Source organism: Myotis brandtii, unplaced genomic scaffold, assembly GCF_000412655.1.
Source record: "Myotis brandtii unplaced genomic scaffold, ASM41265v1 scaffold179, whole genome shotgun sequence".
Classification (NCBI taxonomy): Eukaryota; Metazoa; Chordata; class Mammalia; order Chiroptera; family Vespertilionidae; genus Myotis; species Myotis brandtii.
In genome coordinates this window covers 1222820-1242553 of record NW_005356635.1, presented here as the reverse complement: position 1 = coordinate 1242553, position 19734 = coordinate 1222820, and the positions used below count along the sequence as shown (strand labels likewise).

Below are 19734 nucleotides of genomic sequence, written 5' to 3'. Positions count from 1 at the left end.
GAGGCCTCACCCCATAACAAAGAAACAGAATTTCAGGAGGATGAGGCCCAGAAATCAGGATTTTAAAAAGATTCCCAGGTGATTCTAATGTGCAGCCAAGGTTGAGAACCACTGCTCTAGAAGGAAGCTGGGAATGGCCTTCAGTTTACAATTAGCAAGAATATGGGGACCTTTGAGAGAAGTTAGAAGCAGAATTTGGTAGACAGGGTAAAGGGTGGAAGAAGGAGGAATCCTGGAGGTAGCTGAAATCACAAAATGTTTTGCAGAGAAAGAGGATAGCAGAAAAACAGGATGTTTTGAAACAAGAATGTTTTTCTTGCAAGTGCAAACTAAAATGTTGCAAAAAGGCCAGGAACCAATCAGAGTGGCACAGATAGACAAAGAGCAGGCCTTTAGCAGATATAAGTGGAAGAGCAGAATGTTTCCGCAGCAACCTTTTTGGGTCCCCTCCTTGACCTGGGAGCCTGTGTTTGTTTGCAATAAACGCCTGCCTTGTTTGAACACTTCCGGTCAGTAGCTTCATTCTTCGAATCTGTGAGAAATGACCCCAGGTAGAATTCCTGCTCACTGATTCAGGTATCACCTTAATCCTACAATCACATGGAAATAAATTCTGCCAGAAAATCAGAGGAAACCAAGATGGCGGCATAGGTAAACACCGGAGTTTGCTGCCTCGCACAACCACTTCAAAAATACAACTAAAAGACGGAACGGACATCGCCCAGAGCCACAGGAAGGCTGGCTGAGTGGTAATCTGGGAATCAGCCATAGCTGCTTGCTCCGCCCTGTTGATTCCGAGACCCCGCCCCATCCAGGCTGCTGCAAAGCCTTTTGCATATGAATGCCCGGGTCCTTTCCAACCTGACAACTACCTAACAAATTGCAGCTGGGCCAGACAGACCCAGAACTTCCAAGAGAAGGCCCAAGGCCCCACAGCAGCTTGCATTGCTTCTCAGCTGGGCCTCATCTGGGCACCCCCAAACCCCCAAAAAAGGAAGGGGAATCTGCATATCTCTTCATAGCTCCTGCTGGGTAACCTCAGGAAGAGGCTTAATTAGCACCTCCTTAGATCCAAGAGCCAGTGTACCCAGTGGTCAGAGTGGGACCACCCAGATTACAACTCCTCAGATTCATAAGGAACACACTCAGGGGGCAGACTCAGTGAGCACCAAAGCCCCACTGAAGCAAGTCTTGCCCCAGAAGGGTGTCTTCAGCACAGAAGTTCTCCCACTGCAGACACAGCTGATTCTCACTGCCAATTGGCCTGGAGGTCAATTCCTCCCAGTGACACCTAAAACAATCAAGGCATAACTACAACAAGACTGTGCACAAAGCCCACAAGGGGGTGCACCAAGAGTGTCCACCTCAGGTAACTGGGGAGGCTGAGCCACTGGGCCCTGTAGGACACCTAGCACACAAAACCACTCTACCAACACAGGGAAGCAGACAAAATGCGAAGACAAAGAAACAGGTCACAAATGACAGAAATGGAGGACAGCAAACGACTGGATATAGAGTTCAAAACCACGGTTCTAAGATTTTTCAAGAATTTTATGGAAACCGCCGATAAATGTATTGAGATCCTTAAGAAATCTAGTGAGACCCTCGATGTTGTGATAAAGGACCAACTAGAAATTAAGCATACACTGACTGAAATAAAGAATATTATACAGACTCCCAACAGCAGACCAGAGGATCGCAAGAATCAAGTCAAAGATTTGAAATGCGAAGAAGCAAAAAACACCCAACCGGAAAAGCAAAATGAAAAAAGAATCCAAAAATACGAAGATAGTGTAAGGAGCCTCTGGGACAACTTCAAGCGTACCAACATCAGAATTATAGGGGTACCAGAAGAAGAGAGAGGGCAAGATATTGAAAACCTATTTGAAGAAATAATGACAGAAAACTTCCCCTACCTGGTGAAAGAAATAGACTTCCAAGTCCAGGAAGCGCAGAGAACCCCAAACAAAAGGAATCCAAAGAGGACCACACCAAGACACATCATAATTAAAATGCCAAGAGCAAAAGACAAAGAGAGAATCTTAAAAGCAGCAAGAGAAAAAAAGTCAGTTACCTATAAGGGAGTACCCATACGACTGTCAGCTGATTTCTCAACAGAAACTTTGCAGGCCAGAAGGGAGTGGCAAGAAATATTCAAAGTGATGAATAGCAAGAACCTACAACCAAGATTACTTTATCCAGCAAAGCTATCATTCAGAATTGAAGGTCAGATAAAGAGCTTCACAGATAAGGAAAAGCTAAAGGAGTTCATCACCACCAAACCAGTATTATATGAAATGCTGAAAGGTATCCTTTAAGAAGAGGAAGAAGAAGAAAAAGGTAAAGATACAAATTATGAACAACAAATACACATCTATCAACAAGTGAATCTAAAAATCAAGTGAATAAATAATCTGATGAACAGAATGAACTGGTGATTATAATAGAATCAGGGGCATAGAAAGGGAATGGACTGACTATTCTTGGGGGGGAAAGGGGTGTGGGGGATGCAGGAAGAGACTGGACAAAAATCACGCACCTATGAATGAGGACAGTGGGTGGGGAGTGAGGGCAGAGGGTGGGGTGGGAACTGGGTGGAGGGGAGTTATGGGGGGAAAAAAGAGGAACAAATGTAATAATCTGAACAATAAAGATTTAATAATTAAAAAAAAATAAAGTGGGTTCTGAATTTAAAAAAAAAAAAAATTCTGCCAGAAAATCAAATTAGCAGGAAACAATTCTCCCCTTTAGTTCAGTAAGACATGTACCAAATTTGCAATCTATGGAATTGTAAAATAATATATTTATGTTGGTTTAAGACACTAAATGTTTGAATCATGCCTTCTTTATAAGTATACTCAAATTACACTGAATAGTACTCATTGTAAACACATTATAAAAAAAAATTTAAATACATAAAAGTGGAGAGCTAATTATATACTAGAGGCCGGGTGCATGAAATTCGTGCACGTGGGGGGGGGTGTCCCTCAGGCCGGCCTGCACCCTCTCCAATCTGGGACCCCTGGGGGATGTTCGACAGTTGGACATCCCTTTCACACTCTGGGACTGTTGGCTCCTAACTGCTCCCCTGCCTGCCAGCCTGACTGCCCCCTAACCGCTGCCCTGCCAGCCTGATCACCCCCAACTGCCCTCCCCTGCCATGGCCCGCCTCCTCCTCGGGAGGTGGAGGAGACACCAGACTGGCCTCTTCCAGCCTCTTCCACACCACGCGGGACCTGCAGGACCCCCCAGGCCTCACCTTGTGGAGCAGCCAAGGGCCCGCCTCCGCTGCGCTGTTCGTGGGGCCATCTTGTGAGGACGTCCCAGCGAGGGTGTGACTGCGGGCCTGATCACCCCCAACTGCCCTCCCCTGCCATGGCCGCCTCCTCCGCAGGAGGTGGAGGAGACACCAGACCAGCCTCTTCCAGCCTCTTCCACACCACGCGGGACCCGCAGGACCCCCAGGCCTCACCGTGTGGAGCAGCCAAGGGCCCGCCTCCCCTGCGCTGTGCGTGGGGCCATCTTGTGAGGACTTCCCAGCGAGGGTGTGATGACCACTTAGGCTTTAATTAGTGTATATATGAATCCCCACTAACCATAATTCTGCTTCAATAGCCATCAACACTTTGTTATACATTTGTAAGTCAACCAGTAAGCTTGTGGCACTTTATTCTCCCAGCCGGCTGACCTGTTGTCAACAGGGACTGTTTGGTTTGATCTCAGGTGAGGAAATAAATTTCAGTTCTCCAGGATCACAGTTCTTATGACCTGAACAGCCAAACACTCTGAAAAGGAGCCATGACGCATTACTTGTGACCACGCGGTGAGAAAAACCAGGTCTTTCATAGACTAGAACCTGAAAAGCACTTCAACTCGTCTCTGAAAGCTATTCCTGTCGCTTAGGACTGAATTCAAGAGAAAGCTAAGGTGTTTTGTTTTTCTTTTTTGTTTTTAATGGCCTACTTCAGCGTTAGCAATAGAGGAAATGTGTCCCTGCTCCCTTGAATAAATCGCCTTACCTGAAAATTTCTTGAATTTATTTAGCCCAAAACAAAAAAAGGCAGGGCTGATCATCTTAATTGGAGTTTCAGGACGCCGACTGCGCAGGGATCCTAGGGAGGCTAAGCGGTCCTCTCTGACCCTCCGGCGAACTGGGGGAAGCCCAAACTACACTTCCCAGAAAGCAAAGCGGCAGGGCGGTGCTAGAGAGACTTCATACCTCCGGTGGCCCGAGGCGCTTCCGGTTGGATGAGTAAAGTCCAGCCCCTCTACTTGCCTCTCCTCCTCCTCAGCCCAATTGGCTCGGCAGTCCTTGCGTGGGAGGGCGGTTCTGTTGTCCCTGGCAGCAGTTGAATGGAGGTTCTCAGCCTCGCGACCTCATGGTAAAGAAAGTCCTTTCTCTGGTCCGACACGTAGCTTCCCTGGCCGCGTCAGAGCAAGAGAACTACATTTCCCAGAGGTCAGCGGGCCGGCCGGCGGCGTGGGGGCGGCGCCTCCCGTCTGGTACAGTCATCCCAAACCTCTTCGGCCGGACTGTGATGGCCGGAGAGATGACGATCTTAGGTCAGTGCTCCGGGGTCCCTGTCGCTGGGGTGGGCACTGACTAGAGCGTTTGTGGGGAGCCAGGTGGGTGGGGGTGATGGCCACACCCTCTAGATCTAGGTTGCGCAGCAGGAATGGCGCCGAAAAGGTGATTTAGAGGCGGGTTGGGGCTGTTCAGAGAGCCGCTTAGGAGTCGCCTCTAGGATGGCCCAGACCCGGTAGGCCCACCACGTAGGGCGGGCGGCATCCTTCTGCGTCCATCCCAGGGACATCAGGCCTGGGAGCAGTTCTTTCCAAAACAACGTCGATTTTGACTTGTACGTTGAGTTGGGGCCTTCGGACGTGCATCTCCAGCTCCCCTTTGTGGGAGGAGGAGCCCGCTGAGCCGGGCCGTGGGCCCCAGCGCGGCTGGGGTTGGAGAGCCAGGCCTCTGCGATGTGCCGCGCTGTGCTCGTTCTGCCAGTCCTGGTTAGAATTCCCCTCCCCGGACAAAGGGGATGAAGTGCTTCTGAAATTCTGCACGTAGGAGCGAGAGGAAAATGGGCTGGGCACTTGGTTTCACTTGGTTGAATTATGTGTTCATGAGGATGAGCTAACAATTAGTAAAAACAGACTCCTACAGATTGACGTTTTAGGTCCTATGTAACATGACGACACAGGAGGTTAGCATAGCTTCCTGAAACCAAATAACTCAATTGTAATATCCGAAGTGACACCTTTCTTCATCAGGCATTTGTCCATACTTGTTTTTCTCATCAGTTAGTAATTACTGAACACCTGCTGTTTGCTAGGAACCGTTCTTGGGGTAGGAGATACAACAGTGAGCGAAACCTGCCTGCAAGGAGCTTCCGCTTATGTTGCCATCAGGTTTACAGGACACAGGACACACTTTGATGCTTCTTCTCCAAATGCTACTTCCGATAGAAGTGTGTCCTTAATTGATATTTCAACCCAGAGAAAGTTCACTATGTTCTGTTATGAATTGACAGTTTAATCTCTAAGCAGCTTTCAAAACCGTTTTCTCCAATTTATCGATTTCATGTTGTTTAAAGAAAAAAGGAGATAAAGGGATAAATACTTTTTAAAAAATATTTTATTGATTTTTACAGAGAAGAAGGGAGAGGGATAGAGAGTTAGAAACATCAATGAGAGAAAAACATGGATCAGCTGCCTCCTGCACACCCCCTACTGGGGATGTGCCTGCAACCAAGGTACATGCCCTTGACAGGAATCGAACCTGGGACCCTTCAGTCTGCAGGCGGACGCTCTATCCACTGAGCCAAACCGGTTAGGGCAGGGATAAATAATTTTAGCCTTATAATAAGAGAGGTTTTGCTTTGGAAATTTTAATAATGGAGTTTCTTTTGCTGCCTCCTGCACACCCCCTACTGGGGATGTGCCTGCAACCAAGGTACATGCCCTTGACAGGAATCGAACCTGGGACCCTTCAGTCTGCAGGCGGACGCTCTATCCACTGAGCCAAACCGGTTAGGGCAGGGATAAATAATTTTAGCCTTATAATAAGAGAGGTTTTGCTGTGGAAATTTTAATAATGGAGTTTCTTTTTAATAATGATAACTAAAGCTAATTATAAAGCTATAAAATCAAGTATCAATTGACCAAGAAATTGGATTATATCTAATTTGCTCCAGAAGAATGAGTTTTCCTGTCAATGTCAGCACAATTGTTATTGAAATGTTTTTACTTTTTATTCCTTTATCCACCCATGTGAAATAGACGAATAAGTTTTTTTGTTTTTCTTGTTACCTCCTTTTAAGTGCTGTCAATTTACAGTGTGAAAAACTTGATGTTTGAGAGAAGTGTTACCATTAGTATTATAAAAGAAAATATTTTGTGAGTGTATTTTTTAGTCTTGTTTCAAAGAGAGATATTAAAGGGACTTTACTATAATAATTTAGCTTATTGTACCAGTTTGATAAGACATATATTTTAATCTGCTTGTATTTCAGGATCAGCTGTCTTGACTCTCCTGTTGGCTGGCTATTTGTCACAACAGTATTTACCATTGCCTACTCCTAAAGTGATTGGCATTGACCTTGGCACCACCTACTGCTCTGTTGGGGTGTTTTTTCCTGGCACAGGCAAAGTAAAGGTCATTCCAGATGAAAATGGCCATATCAGCATACCCAGCATGGTGTCTTTCACTGACCATGATGTTTATGTGGGATATGAAAGCTTAGAGCTGGCAGATTCAAATCCTCAGAACACAATATATGATGCCAAAAGATTCATAGGCAAGATTTTTACCCCAGAAGAGCTGGAGGCTGAGATTGGCAGATACCCATTTAAGGTAAGTAATTAAGCTAAAATCTATTTTAATTTTAGATCAGATTATTGTTTCAAACATATGCTTTGGCAACAAGTTATAAAACTTTTTATTTCAACTGACTCAATTTGCATGGAAGTTATTGTATAACAAGCAATTTCATGGCAGCTCCAGGGCGAGTTAATTCAATGGCTCCACAGTGCTGTCAAAGACTTAGCATCTTATATTCTTGCTCTGCCATCCTTAGAATGTCACCTAAGTCTTTCATTGTAGCAGGAAGGCTAAGGAAGCCCCATGTACCATGTGGATGGATGGTTATATTCTCTGCATAAGTATACACATATTGAGTGTATACATACTTGTATATGTAAAAAATATCAAATTAGGCATTCTGTTTTATGAGTTGTTTGAAACTTATCAACATGTCATGGCCAATTAGTCAATACATTCACATCATTATCCTTCATGGTTTCATGGAATGACCATTCAAGTACTTAATTACCCAGTTTTTATCAGAATAAATTTTATTTTTTCCCTGGTTTCCCACTAATGTTAGAGCTTCAGTAAGTATCCTTTTATATATATCTTTTTACATTTCTCTGATAACTTCCTAAATTTGAATTCTAGAAGTAGAAATTGATAGGTCAAATGCACACATGTGTTGAGGCTTTTGATTTATATTGACAAATTATGCACCGAAAAGGTTATATGCTCTTAACTACTGTTTTATAGAGTGCCTGTATCTTCACTAGTTATTTTAATCTTTGCCAATAGAAAAGTAAAAAGTGATAGCTTTCATCAATTCCTATTATTTCTAGTGAGGTCAGAGTTAAAAATTACTTTCTTCACATTTTTATTTTCTTTAGTGACCCATTTCTTGTACTTTGTCCTATTTTTGGGGGGTGGAGGGTGCTTTATCTTTTCTGATGTCATGAAATACATTTGTGATATGTTTTCAGTAGTTTTCCCCTTTTTTCCTGATGACATAATTTTGTTTTTGAGCAGTTAAGAGTATCAATTTTTTATGTAGTAAAATTGTCTCTTAATGTGTTAAAATGGTTTTGTACTCTTATTGTGCTTACAATGGTTTTCCAATCCTATCCACTTATATTTTTTTTTTTCTTCTAATACTTCTATATGAGTATTTTTTAGGTTTGGATTTTGCTGGGGGTTTTTTCTTTTAAACATTGAAATATTTATTCCATGTAGTGTTTTTCTTGTATACGTAATACAAAGTGGGATTTTAAATGATAGGTTTTTAAATACTAGATAGTTATATCAGTGTTGCTTATTTGAATCCATCCATAAAAATTCTCAATTTTTCAATCTATTTCAAAGTAGAAAAAATTCTCCATGCATTTCTTAAGTTTCTTTTTTAGTTTCTTAGGAAACTTTATTAATTCATAATCTTATGCAATGATAAAATAATATAAAACTATAAATTTTCTTCTAAGTTATAGTTTGAGGTATATTATTTACTGATCAATAGTTACGTTTTTTTCATTTTTTGTCCATGAGTTTCTAAGTAATCTGATTCTGTTGTTGTTTCTGTTTCATGTGGGCTCTGACAGTACTGGTGTCTTTGAACCTAATTTTAATAGTGTCTGTAGCTTGCTTTTATATTCATCATATAGGTTTCTTGATTGAAACCTAGATATATAGTCTAGAACAGTGGTTCTCAACCTTCCTAATGCCGCAACCCTTTAATACAGTTCCTCATGTTGCTACTTCATCAGGAACTGTATTAAACCATAAAATTATTTTCGTTGCTACTTCATAACTGTAATTTTGCTACTGTTATGAATCATAATGTAAATACCTGATATGCAGGATGTATTTAGGCGACCCCTGTGAAAGGGTCGTTCGACCCCCAAAGGGGTCGCGACCCACAGGTTGAGAACCGCTGGTCTAGAATGACTGGGGTTAATACTCTTATAACTCAGAACGGACTAATTCTCTTTACTGTTGATCTTAGTGCAGTCTTCTTGGTGAATCTAGGATAGAATGTTTTAGAATTAATCTAGTTTTTTAAATGGAAACTACATTAGCAGGGATATTGAGCTAATACATATTTTCATGGATACAAGAATGTAACTGATATTTGATTTTTGGCTAAGAACATAATGAAGTACTAAAATTATTCTTGCTGATATGTGCCAGAACATTCTTTCAGTTATCTATTAATTTTGGAACAACTTAATTTTAAGAGGAAAAAAAAAAGATCCTTAGTCACATACATAATTTAGCAACTATTATTCCTTATATTTCATCATCCATTTTTTCTTTAACAGATATATATATATTGAGAATCTTTTATGTTCCAGCTATGTGCTTAGTGATGAATGTTATTTTTCTGTTATCAAAAAACTATGATGTGGATTAATTTTATAGATTTTAAAGTATAACTTTATAACCTCTAATTATAATAAATGTACTTGGTACATTACAAATGAATTTTGTGACCTTGTAAAGGTAAAGATAAGTTTTGATTAAAGTCCAGTGTGTGTGTGTGTGTGTGTGTGTGTGTAAGTTTATATGTATGTATGTGTATATATGCTTTTACACTCTTTGCAAATCTTATTCACAGGGTTTTTTTATTGTTTAAAGTATTACATATGTCTCCTTTTTCCCCAATTGACCACTCCCTGGCCACTCCCAGGACAAGCCCCCACTGCCCCAGTGTCCTTGTCCATTGGTTATGCTAATATGCACACATACAAGTTCTTTGGTTGATCTCTTACCCCCCCAACCCCCATCCCTACCCTCTCCTGCCTTCCCTCTGTGGTTGGATGGTCTGTTCAGTGTTTCTTTGTCTCTGGATCTATTTTTGTTCATCAGTTTATGTTGTTCATTATATCCCACATATGAGTGAGATCATGTGATATTTATCTTTCTCTGACTGGCTTATTTCACTTAGAATAATGCTCTCCAACTCCATCCATGCTGTTGCAAAAGGCAAGAGTTCCTTATTTTTCACAGCAGCACAGCATTCCATTGTGTAGATGTACCACAGTTTTCTAATCCACTCATTTGCTGATGGGCACTTGGGCTGTTTCCAAATCTTAGCTATTGTAAATTTTGCTGCTATGAACATAGGGCTACAACTTAACAAAAGAAAGATAAACAATCCAATGAAAAAATGGGCAAAGGACCTAAATAGACACTTTTCAAAAGAGGACATAGAGAAAGCCAAGTGTTGATGATAGCCATTCTGACAGGTGTGAGATGGTACCTCATTGTTGTTTTGATTTGCATCTCTCCGATGGTTAGTGACTTTGAGCATGTTTTCATATGTCTCTTGGCCTTCCTTATGTCTTCTTTTAAAAAGTGTCTATTTAGGTCCTTTGCCCATTTTTTGATTGGATTATCTTCTTTTTCTTAAGTTGTATGAGTTCCCTGTAAATTTTGGAGATTAAGCCCTTATCAGAGATAGCATTGGAAAACATGTTCTCCCATGTAGTGGGCTTTCTTGTTGTTTTGTGAATGGTTTCTTTTGCTGTGCAGAAGCTTTTTTATTTTGATGTAGTCCCATTTGTTTATTTTCTCCTTAGTTTCCATTGCCCTAGTAGCTGTATCGGTAAAGATATTGCTACGACATATGTCTGATATTTTGCTGCCTATGGAGTCTTCTAAGATTTTTATGGTTTCCCGTCTAACGTTTAAGTCCTTTATCCATTTTGAGTTTATTTTTGTGTATGGTGTAAGTTGGTGATCTAGTTTCATTTTTTGCATATATCTGACCAATTTTCCCAACACCATTTATTGAAGAGGCTGTCTTGACTCCATTGTATGCTCTTGCCTCCTTTGTCAAATATTAATTGAGCATAAGGGCTTGGGTCTATTTCTGGGTTCTCTGTTCTGTTCCATTGGTCAATATGTCTGTTCTTATACCAGTACCAGGAAGTTTTGAGAACAGTGGCTTTATAATATAGCTTGATATCTGGTATTGTGATCCCTCCAACTTTGTTCTTCTTTCTCAGGATTCCTGGGGCTATTTGGGATCTTTTTCATTACATATGAATTTTTGGAGAGTTTGTTCTAAGCCTGCGAAATATTTCGTTGGTATTTTATTATTTTTATTTATTTATTTTTTAAGATGTAGAGAGTTTTATTTTTTTAAACATATTTGTATTTATTTTAGTGAGGAAGGGAGAGGGAGAGAGAGAAACATCAATGATGAGAGAGAATCACCAATCAGCTGCCTCCTGCATGCTCCTAAATGGGCATCCAGCCCACAACCCCAGCATGTGCCCTGACGGGGAATTGAACCGTGACCTCCTGGTTAATAGGTCAATGCTCAACCACCGAGCCAAACTGGCCGGGCTGCCATTGGTATTTTAATGGGGATTGCATTGAATCTGTAAATTGCTTTGAGTAGTATGGACATTTTGGTGATGTTGATTCTACCAGTCCAGGAGCATGGTATATTCTTCCATTTCTTTATGTCTTCCTCTATCTCTTTTTTCAGTGTCCTGTAGTTTTTCGAGTACAGGTCTTTTACCTCCTTAGTTAAGTTTATTCCTATTATTCACAGGTTTTAAACAAAAATGGAATGGTTGAGTTTTCTGTGACAAGTAATGAGACCATCACCGTTTCCCCAGAATATGTTGGCTCTAGACTACTATTGAAATTAAAGGAAATGGCAGAGGAATATCTTGGAATGCCAGTTGCCAACGCTGTTATTTCTGTACCAGCAGAATTTGATTTAAAACAGAGAAATTCAACAATTGAAGCTGCTAACCTTGCAGGTAATATTACCCTTGCCTGAGTTACATTTTTATCAAAATTTTCTGAGGCTGAAAATTTTCTATAGTAAGATGTATCCCTTTGCAAACCACCTAACTAACTAAGCACATAAACTATATGTCAGGTAAATTAGATGGATTTTGATATAAGTTTGCAAATGATAATTAAGAAAGTCTATAGGACAATATAAAATATATAACTGACAACAACCAGTCAGGCACATGACAAACGCTGCAAGATACCGTGGACACATGTTAGAAACAAGTTTTTTCTCCTAAACTTTCTTTAATGTTAAGACAAATATAATGTTTTTAAAAAGTCTTGAGGTGGGGGAGAATTCATTTAACACCATTCAACAAATCTGAGTGTCTCAATATATATAGTATCTGTTCTCATGGAATTTATATTGAAAAGTTATATCCCTTATATAAATATAAATCTGAACTATATAAACAGACAAATCCTAGTTCTCGTGGACCTTATATTCTACTAGAGGGAAACTCAAAATCAGCACAAAGATAAGTATATTATGGGGTACTTAATATACTTGTTAAGTATTTCTCACCTATAGCATTATTGAGGTTTTGAGCTGGATAATTCTTTCCTGTGGAGGACTGTCCGATGTACTATAGGATATTTTGCAGCATCCCTAGCCTCTACTTACCAGATGCTAACAGAACCCTCACCACCTAAGGGGTGACAATCTTTTTTTTCTCCAGATATTACCAAATGTCCCTGGAGGAGTAAACTGGCCTCTGGTAGGAAACCTAGATAAAAAATCTGCAAGTAACATCCTATGGGGGGAAAAAAATAAAAAAGGTTAGAGAATAGGGGGTCTTGCAGGTTTTAAAGAGAGTGGTCAGGTAAGCCTCATTGAGAAAATAACATTTAAGCAGATTTAAGAGAAGCAAGGTAGATAGCCAAGGAAATGCGGGAAGTATGTTGCAGGAGAGAGTGAATGGCCAGTGGGGAAGCCACAAAATGGGAATTTGCTATTAAGAAGATAGTACATTAGCCAGTGTGGCCAGGGCAGAGTGAGTGATGAAGTCAGAGAACTAAGGTGAAGGGTATTACGATCTCTGAATAAATTCTTAAGAGTCTGAATAGTTTTATGGCTCTTGATACAGAAAGCCTTCTTACTTTCCAGACCACTCGTGTGGCAGTTAGTTTAAAGCAGGAATTTTGCTCAAAGAAATCTGATCCTTTGCCTGCACATCGACAACAAATCAAAATCAGATTAGCTGTATTTTTTAGATTCACATTTGAGGGTCTTATATTTTAAGTACTCTTTAAAAGTATAATTATAGCTATTAGAGCATCTCATCTAGATTTTTAAAATTATTTTCTGTTTATTCATCTTTCATTTTTAACAGAAGAGCACAGTAAACTTATCTCATTTCCATAGCAGTTTGTTATGATATATAATGATTAAAGTTTTATTGCTCATAAATTCCCAAGTAAAATATGACAATGAGAAGAGGCTCAGAATTTTTTTTAAATGAAGTATGAATTAAGAATAGAATATATATTCCACTGAATCTGGGTCTTTATTTTATTCTATTATAATCTTTTAGAATAATTTTAATGATACCTATTTAGAGGAACAATAACATTATGTTAGTTTTATTGGGTTTATGACTGTTCTTTCTCAGTATTACTGAGTGGAGTTTTTTGTACCAGCAGAATTTGATCTTTAGAAGACACTAACGTGAGGTTGAGTGAGATTGAATTTCTTAATTGTGTCTTCTCATGAGCTATTCTTTCCTCCAACCCATCTTACAGGACTGAAGATCTTAAGGGTAATAAATGAACCCACAGCGGCAGCTATGGCCTATGGTCTCCACAAGGCTGATGTCTTTCACGTCTTGGTGATAGATTTGGGCGGAGGAACTCTAGATGTGTCATTACTGAATAAACAAGGAGGAATGTTTCTAACCAGGGCAATGTCAGGTAAGAAAAATATAGAGAGAGTTAAAGAGGTTTAGACACATTAGCATATCTAATGTGTGAAGTGTTTAATTTTTTTCAGTATTCTTTGACTTTATTTTGGTAATCTGTATATGTAATTTTATGCCTCCATTTATATGTATTTACAAAACTTGACTGTGCATCCTGTAAGTCAGATAAATAGACTGCCAGTGGTAGCTCACTGAGCCAATGCTTTTCATGGCTATGGTAAAGGGAACAGAAGGAAAGAAATTCTTTTAAAATGAAGTGTGATCAGTTGATTTCACTAGGTAATCTGTTTCACAAAATAGATATCTTTAGTATTCTTTAGGAAGTGATAGGATTTTGCATTCTAAATCTTTTTAAAAGGTTTTTGTTTTAATTTAGCATAAGGGATGAATAAGCCTGTTTGAAAAGTGGAGCTGTAAGTTATAAGTAGTCTAACTTCTGCATTTGACTTCCTCCTAACTGGACTCTCTTTAGAATGAAGTTTAGTGCTGGGGATTTATATTCTATTACTCTTTTCTTTTTAAGTTATTTTTTTTTTCTGCTTTTCAGCTCTTAGCCATGCAAGCAAAGGATTTTTTTTTTTTTAAGATAAAATGCCTGTTGGTACGTTTTAATTATAAGAAGGACTTTCTTCTTAGGAAGTGTTTCTAAATTGTTACTTAAAAGCCTATCTGTGTTCTCAATCTATTTTCTGAAAAAACTATTTGATATCATTAAGAGATACTTCCTTTTACATCATTTAAAAAAATTAACCCAGATGTGCACTGTTGTTTGTTGTTTTTTGTTTTTGTTTTTGGGGGGTTTTTTTATAAGTAGGAATATAGCCAAAGGAGAGTATTGGTAATTTCCTGGGGCTGGGATGTGGAAAGGCATAGAGGTCTTTTTTTTTTTTTTCTCTCTTTTGTTCTTAGGAAGGGAGAGAGAGAAAAACAACATGATGTGAGATAGAAACATCAATTGGCTGCCTCCTGCACACACCCGAACCAGGGATCGAACCTGCAACCTGGGTACATGCCCTGACTGGGGCAGGGAATGGAACCCGCCACTTTCTGATGTACAGAACATTGCTCTACATCAGCCATGGCTGCACTGTTTTGTTCATAGTACGCATTCGAGTTAAAGTCATCTCAACCCTGTTATTTTTAATCATTCTTTGTATGAATAAAATCTTAATATCTTCAATACAGACTTTGTTACTCCAATAAAATTATATTTATACATACATGCTGAATAAGTACATGTATATACACATATATGAATAACTATAATATAAACTTTTATTTTTAACTTAGGAAACAATAAACTTGGAGGACAGGACTTCAATCAGAGATTGCTTCAGTACTTATATAAACAGATCTATCAAACATATGGCTTCCTACCCTCTAGGAAAGAGGAAATTCACAGATTAAGACAAGCTGTGGAAATGGTCAAATTAAATCTGACTCTTCATCAATCTGCTCAAATGTCAGTGTTACTAACGGTAGAGGAAAAGGACAAGAAGGAAACTCCGAGTAGTGACACTGAACTGTCAAAGGACAGACTGTCCCCAGCAGATGACCACCATGTGAGCAGCATGTTTGGAGCTGGCCTTTCTGAAAAGAAAAGTGGAGAAAGTCAGGTTTTATTTGAAACAGAAATATCACGGGAGCTCTTTGACACCCTAAATGAAGATCTCTTCCAGAAAATACTGGTACCCATTCAGCAAGTATTGAAAGAAGGCCACCTGGAAAAGACTGAAGTTGATGAGGTGGTTTTGGTTGGGGGCTCTACTCGTATTCCTCGAATCCGTCAAGTCATTCAGGAGTTCTTTGGAAAGGATCCCAACACGTCTGTAGACCCTGACCTGGCAGTGGTGACGGGAGTGGCTATCCAAGCAGGGATTGATGGAGGTTCTTGGCCTCTTCAAGTCAGTGCTTTAGAAATTCCCAATAAGCATTTACAAAAGACCAATTTCAACTGAATTTTGGAAGAATGATTATTTGTGATCTTATCAGACCACCTCCTCAAAAAAAAAAAAGTGTCTAAACTATCTCAAAAATTTACCTAAAAGGCAACATTTAGATATACAAAATTTACATAACATTTGTTTTAAGATTTAATGTGACCATATTGATCCTGTTTGATTTTGGAGAGGTCCCATTCCTGAAATACTTCTAAAATGATAGAATAGGAGCATGGATGGCTATATTTTCTGGATTCTGGAAGTAGATAACCATATGCACTTAAAATTGTTTTTTGTGAACATTGTCTACTGCCAATTAATTTACTTGATTATCACATGTAACTAATAATTTGAACTATACTTGAAGGACAGTGTTGATGTCAGGTATTAGCATTGGCTGGGAGATAGAAGTATTAATCTAAGCTATATATGTGATATTCAATAATTGCCATATTATATAACAAAATTACTTTCACAGATTCAATACCCCATTATGTATCTATTCATGTAATCTGCATTCTCCAGATTTTTAAAATATATTCACTGGATATATTTCTCTTTCTGAAATAGCTATAGATTTATTCAAATGTTCCAATACTAGATAGTAGAAAATACCCAATTTATATATTCTAGTTCCTTTATCTGCTGTGCATCATTCGCTGCTTAGATTTCCATGATTCTGCCTGGTTAGCAAACAATGGGGAGTTTTTAATAGCCTTTTTAAAATACATTCATGTGACAAAACCATCGTTACTGTCAGTTTTTGTTATTCAAGATTTTTGCAGACATTGATAAATAGCAGGAATTAGCTACAGTGTTTGTTTTATGTTTTTGTTTTGTTTCTTTGCTTATTTTCAGTTAGTCCTGGGTAATGTAGCTGGTATCTGATTCAGTTTTACTGAGATTTTTCCCCATATTTAGTTTTGAATGAGGAAAAATATGCTCACTTATAAAAACCTTGCTATTATTTCCTACTGTCATTTTAAAATAGTCACACTTGGACAATTTTTAGCCTTAAGGTTAGTGTATGAAGAGATAAAAAGATCCATGGATATTGGAAGTAATGTGGAAATCGAATATGGAAGGCAATGTGAAAAATTTCTACCAATCAGCATTAGTAGCAGTTTTGTTTTGGTCTATTTCCTTTTAGGAAAGCTACAGGGACCAAGAAAGAAAATATAGCAGTTTTGTTTCTGTGATGCTCATATTTTTTCCTTAATAGAGGCATGCTTCATATCATTATTAAAAAATTATATTCTGGTCAATATTTTTGTTAAATTTTGTCTGCTTTATCCATTGTTGAATTTGACAGGATGTTGAATTTTCAGTTACTGAAAAAGAACTGAGTAAACTCATTTCAGGAACATCAGAACATTTCAACTTCTCAATAAAAAGCTAAATGTTAACACTTTTTTGCAGATCTATAAAACTTCCTTAGCAATGAAATTTCAAACACTTTGTGTACAGAAAATGTCTGAAGTAGATAGAAAAATATAAAATGTTTGTTGATGTATTTTATTTTAGAACTAATGGAGAAATGCCAAAGATGAAACCTTCACTGCATTATGAAAATATTCAAGTGTTCTCTTGGACTTCATATAAATCTTTAATAGATTTTAAAACTGAAAACAATCTTTTTATGCAGCTCTTTAAAGTGTTCAATTTCTCAAAATCTCTACATACAGAATCAGCTTTAACCTAAAGCATTTTAAGATTTTTTTTAAAAACTTGAATTTCTCCAAAATAAGAGATAGTTTAGGACAATCTGATAATGTTTTTTTAGAGGAAACAATTTGCAAAATAGGGCAATGAATCTCATACTCTAAAATTGGAATTTAAATAACTTGATTGTGTCTGAAAATTATGATGGCAGTGTTGGAATTGGGGCAATAGTTTAGCATATTCTCTAGTATAGTTTCAACTTTAAAAGATGAAGTAATGTCTGCAATCATTTTATCAGGCTATATATAGACGACATCAATGTAGCTTATTTAAAAGATAAAAATGGATTCTGAAAGTGATCATTTATGTATAACAATCTGAAGACATTCTTCATAAACATTACATTTTAGCTATACAACTAGCTAGTGTTTTTTGAGGTATATAACTTTTAAAATATTAGATGTCTTGTATAATTAGATTATGTGAATGAGTAATTTATTTTGTATCAGGAATGTTTTGGTACTGTGTTTTCACTCAAACCACTGATGTATCTACGGATATTACTGTGTAACATGTATTGTACATAACAGATTGTGCCTCTTAAATTTGTGTGTATATAGGTCATTCATATTTTAATGTAAATAAGTATGACTTTGCAGTTTGTTTTAAGCTATACTCTATTTTTTCCATTTAGGACTAGACCTGAGTCCTTTTCTGAGGTATATAAATAAGAAAGGAAGTGGGGTTAGAGCTGGCCTGGCATGTGACCTCAACAGCTGTTTCCTAGTTCCCTGCATCCTAGTTGTCTCTGCAACTGCTTACTTTTCTGCTTATTTCCCTGACTTAGAAGTATATTATATAAACACTGTCCATAATTCTGAATACCTGTTCATGAGTCCTAACTGTAGTGGAGCCAACACCTAAACTAATCTAATTGGTTAATAAATAATCCTGTATTGTAGGCTACTGTAATCCTTTGGTTGATGGTTAATACTTATAATTTTCGAATAAAGTTTGATCATTTTTTGTACAAAAAAAACTATTTTTTAGAGAAGTTTATTAGATTACTGTAGTCTTTTCAAGTGAGCCCTTAAATATAGTAGACTTGACTATCTTCATTGCTAATTCCTATGATTCCTTCATTGTTATTTTAACTACCATTACTCAAATATATGAGGAAATATATGGACATTTTCGTATTTATTTCATTTAACACGTATACAGTTCCTCATTGGGATAGGCAGCCTCTAATGAGGCTTCTCATGAACCCAACCTCCCAGCAAGATTTGACGACTCACTGCTAATGATCAGAATAGGGCAGAAGTGCTTGGGATGTCACTTCTGAAACTAGATTATAATAAGACTGGTTTCTCTGTTGGATGCATGCACTCTAGCTTGCTGTAAAGAAGACCAGGCTATTCTGCTGGTGAATACAGACAGGGAAGAAGCCCTGGAATATGAGAGTCATATGTATGTGAACAGGCACCCAGCTAATACCACCTTCCAGCTATGTGAGAGCCTGACCCCTCTCTAGGCAGAGCTCCAGATGATTCAGCCACAGTTGAAATTTGAATGTAATCTCATGAGAGATCTTAAAGCAGAATCGCCTAGCTAAGTGGTTTCCAGATTCCTAATTCATGTAAACATAATACATTTTTGTTTTAAGCTACTATTTTATTAATTTGTTTTTCAGCAATAGATAATAGAGTGTTTACTATGTACCAAGACTGTTCTAAATATGTTAGTAATACTAACCAATTTCGTTTTATTTTCACAAATTCATGAGTAGATGCTATTATTATCCCCATTTTCAGATAGGGAAATTAAAAGCATGGATCTAATTTCCCTAGGATTATTCAGCTAATAAGTAGAATCATGATTCATTTCCAGTCAGTGCTTAACCCCAATACTGTGCTTCCTTAAACAATCCATAATACACTCCCATAGTACTTTTTCTGTCCAGTACTAAACTGTTGGATAGTATCCATGAAAGACCGTTCATTTACTAGATGTTAAAATTGAAGGTTTAGTGTTATTTAATCCTTTCCATTTCTGACAAGCAAAGATTTTATAAATAGAAAATAGAGATAATAGTACTACTTTGTTGGGTTTTTGTGAGTATCTGGCACATAGAAAATGCTAAATATTATGAATGGATGGAAATGGTAGAAAGATAAGGAAATGAACAAAGAAGCTCAGTGACTTGCCAATTTTTCATGGGATTGTAAGAAAATGCCAGAACAAAATTGGTTAATATTTTCCGATATTCTCAAGATCCTGATTCTCTGGGTCTAAAATTTCTGTAAGTTATTGAGAATTCTCCTGATAAAATATGAAAGAAAATAAATTTGACTTGGTAAAACATTTATTTACTTGTGTAAAGAAGAAATAGTTTGCCTCACATTAAGTTTTTTGGATGTCAAAGCAGGAACAAATGGAGCATGTTTTACACTCATTAACTATTATTTGGTTTACCTAAAATACCTCCTAAAATATTTCAAATTATATAGTACTTGTAACTTTATAACTATATATTACTGTATATTTATTTATATATAAAGCACATAAAGACACATTTTTCCTGTTGAGTTCATCCGGT

At 37.9% G+C, this 19734-nt stretch overlaps 1 protein-coding gene across 1 annotated transcript; it reads left to right on the top strand.

Moving 5' to 3' along the window:
* The first annotated feature begins 4342 nt into the window (after window positions 1-4342).
* Window positions 4343-17804, top strand: HSPA13 (heat shock protein 70kDa family, member 13). Its single transcript, XM_005863446.2, has 5 exons — window positions 4343-4563; window positions 6513-6853; window positions 11364-11577; window positions 13358-13525; window positions 14824-17804. The coding sequence occupies exons 1-5, from the start codon at window positions 4380-4382 to the stop codon at window positions 15489-15491; spliced, it is 1575 nt and encodes a 524-aa protein (XP_005863508.1). The 5' UTR covers window positions 4343-4379; the 3' UTR covers window positions 15492-17804.
* The last annotated feature ends 1930 nt before the right edge of the window (window positions 17805-19734 follow it).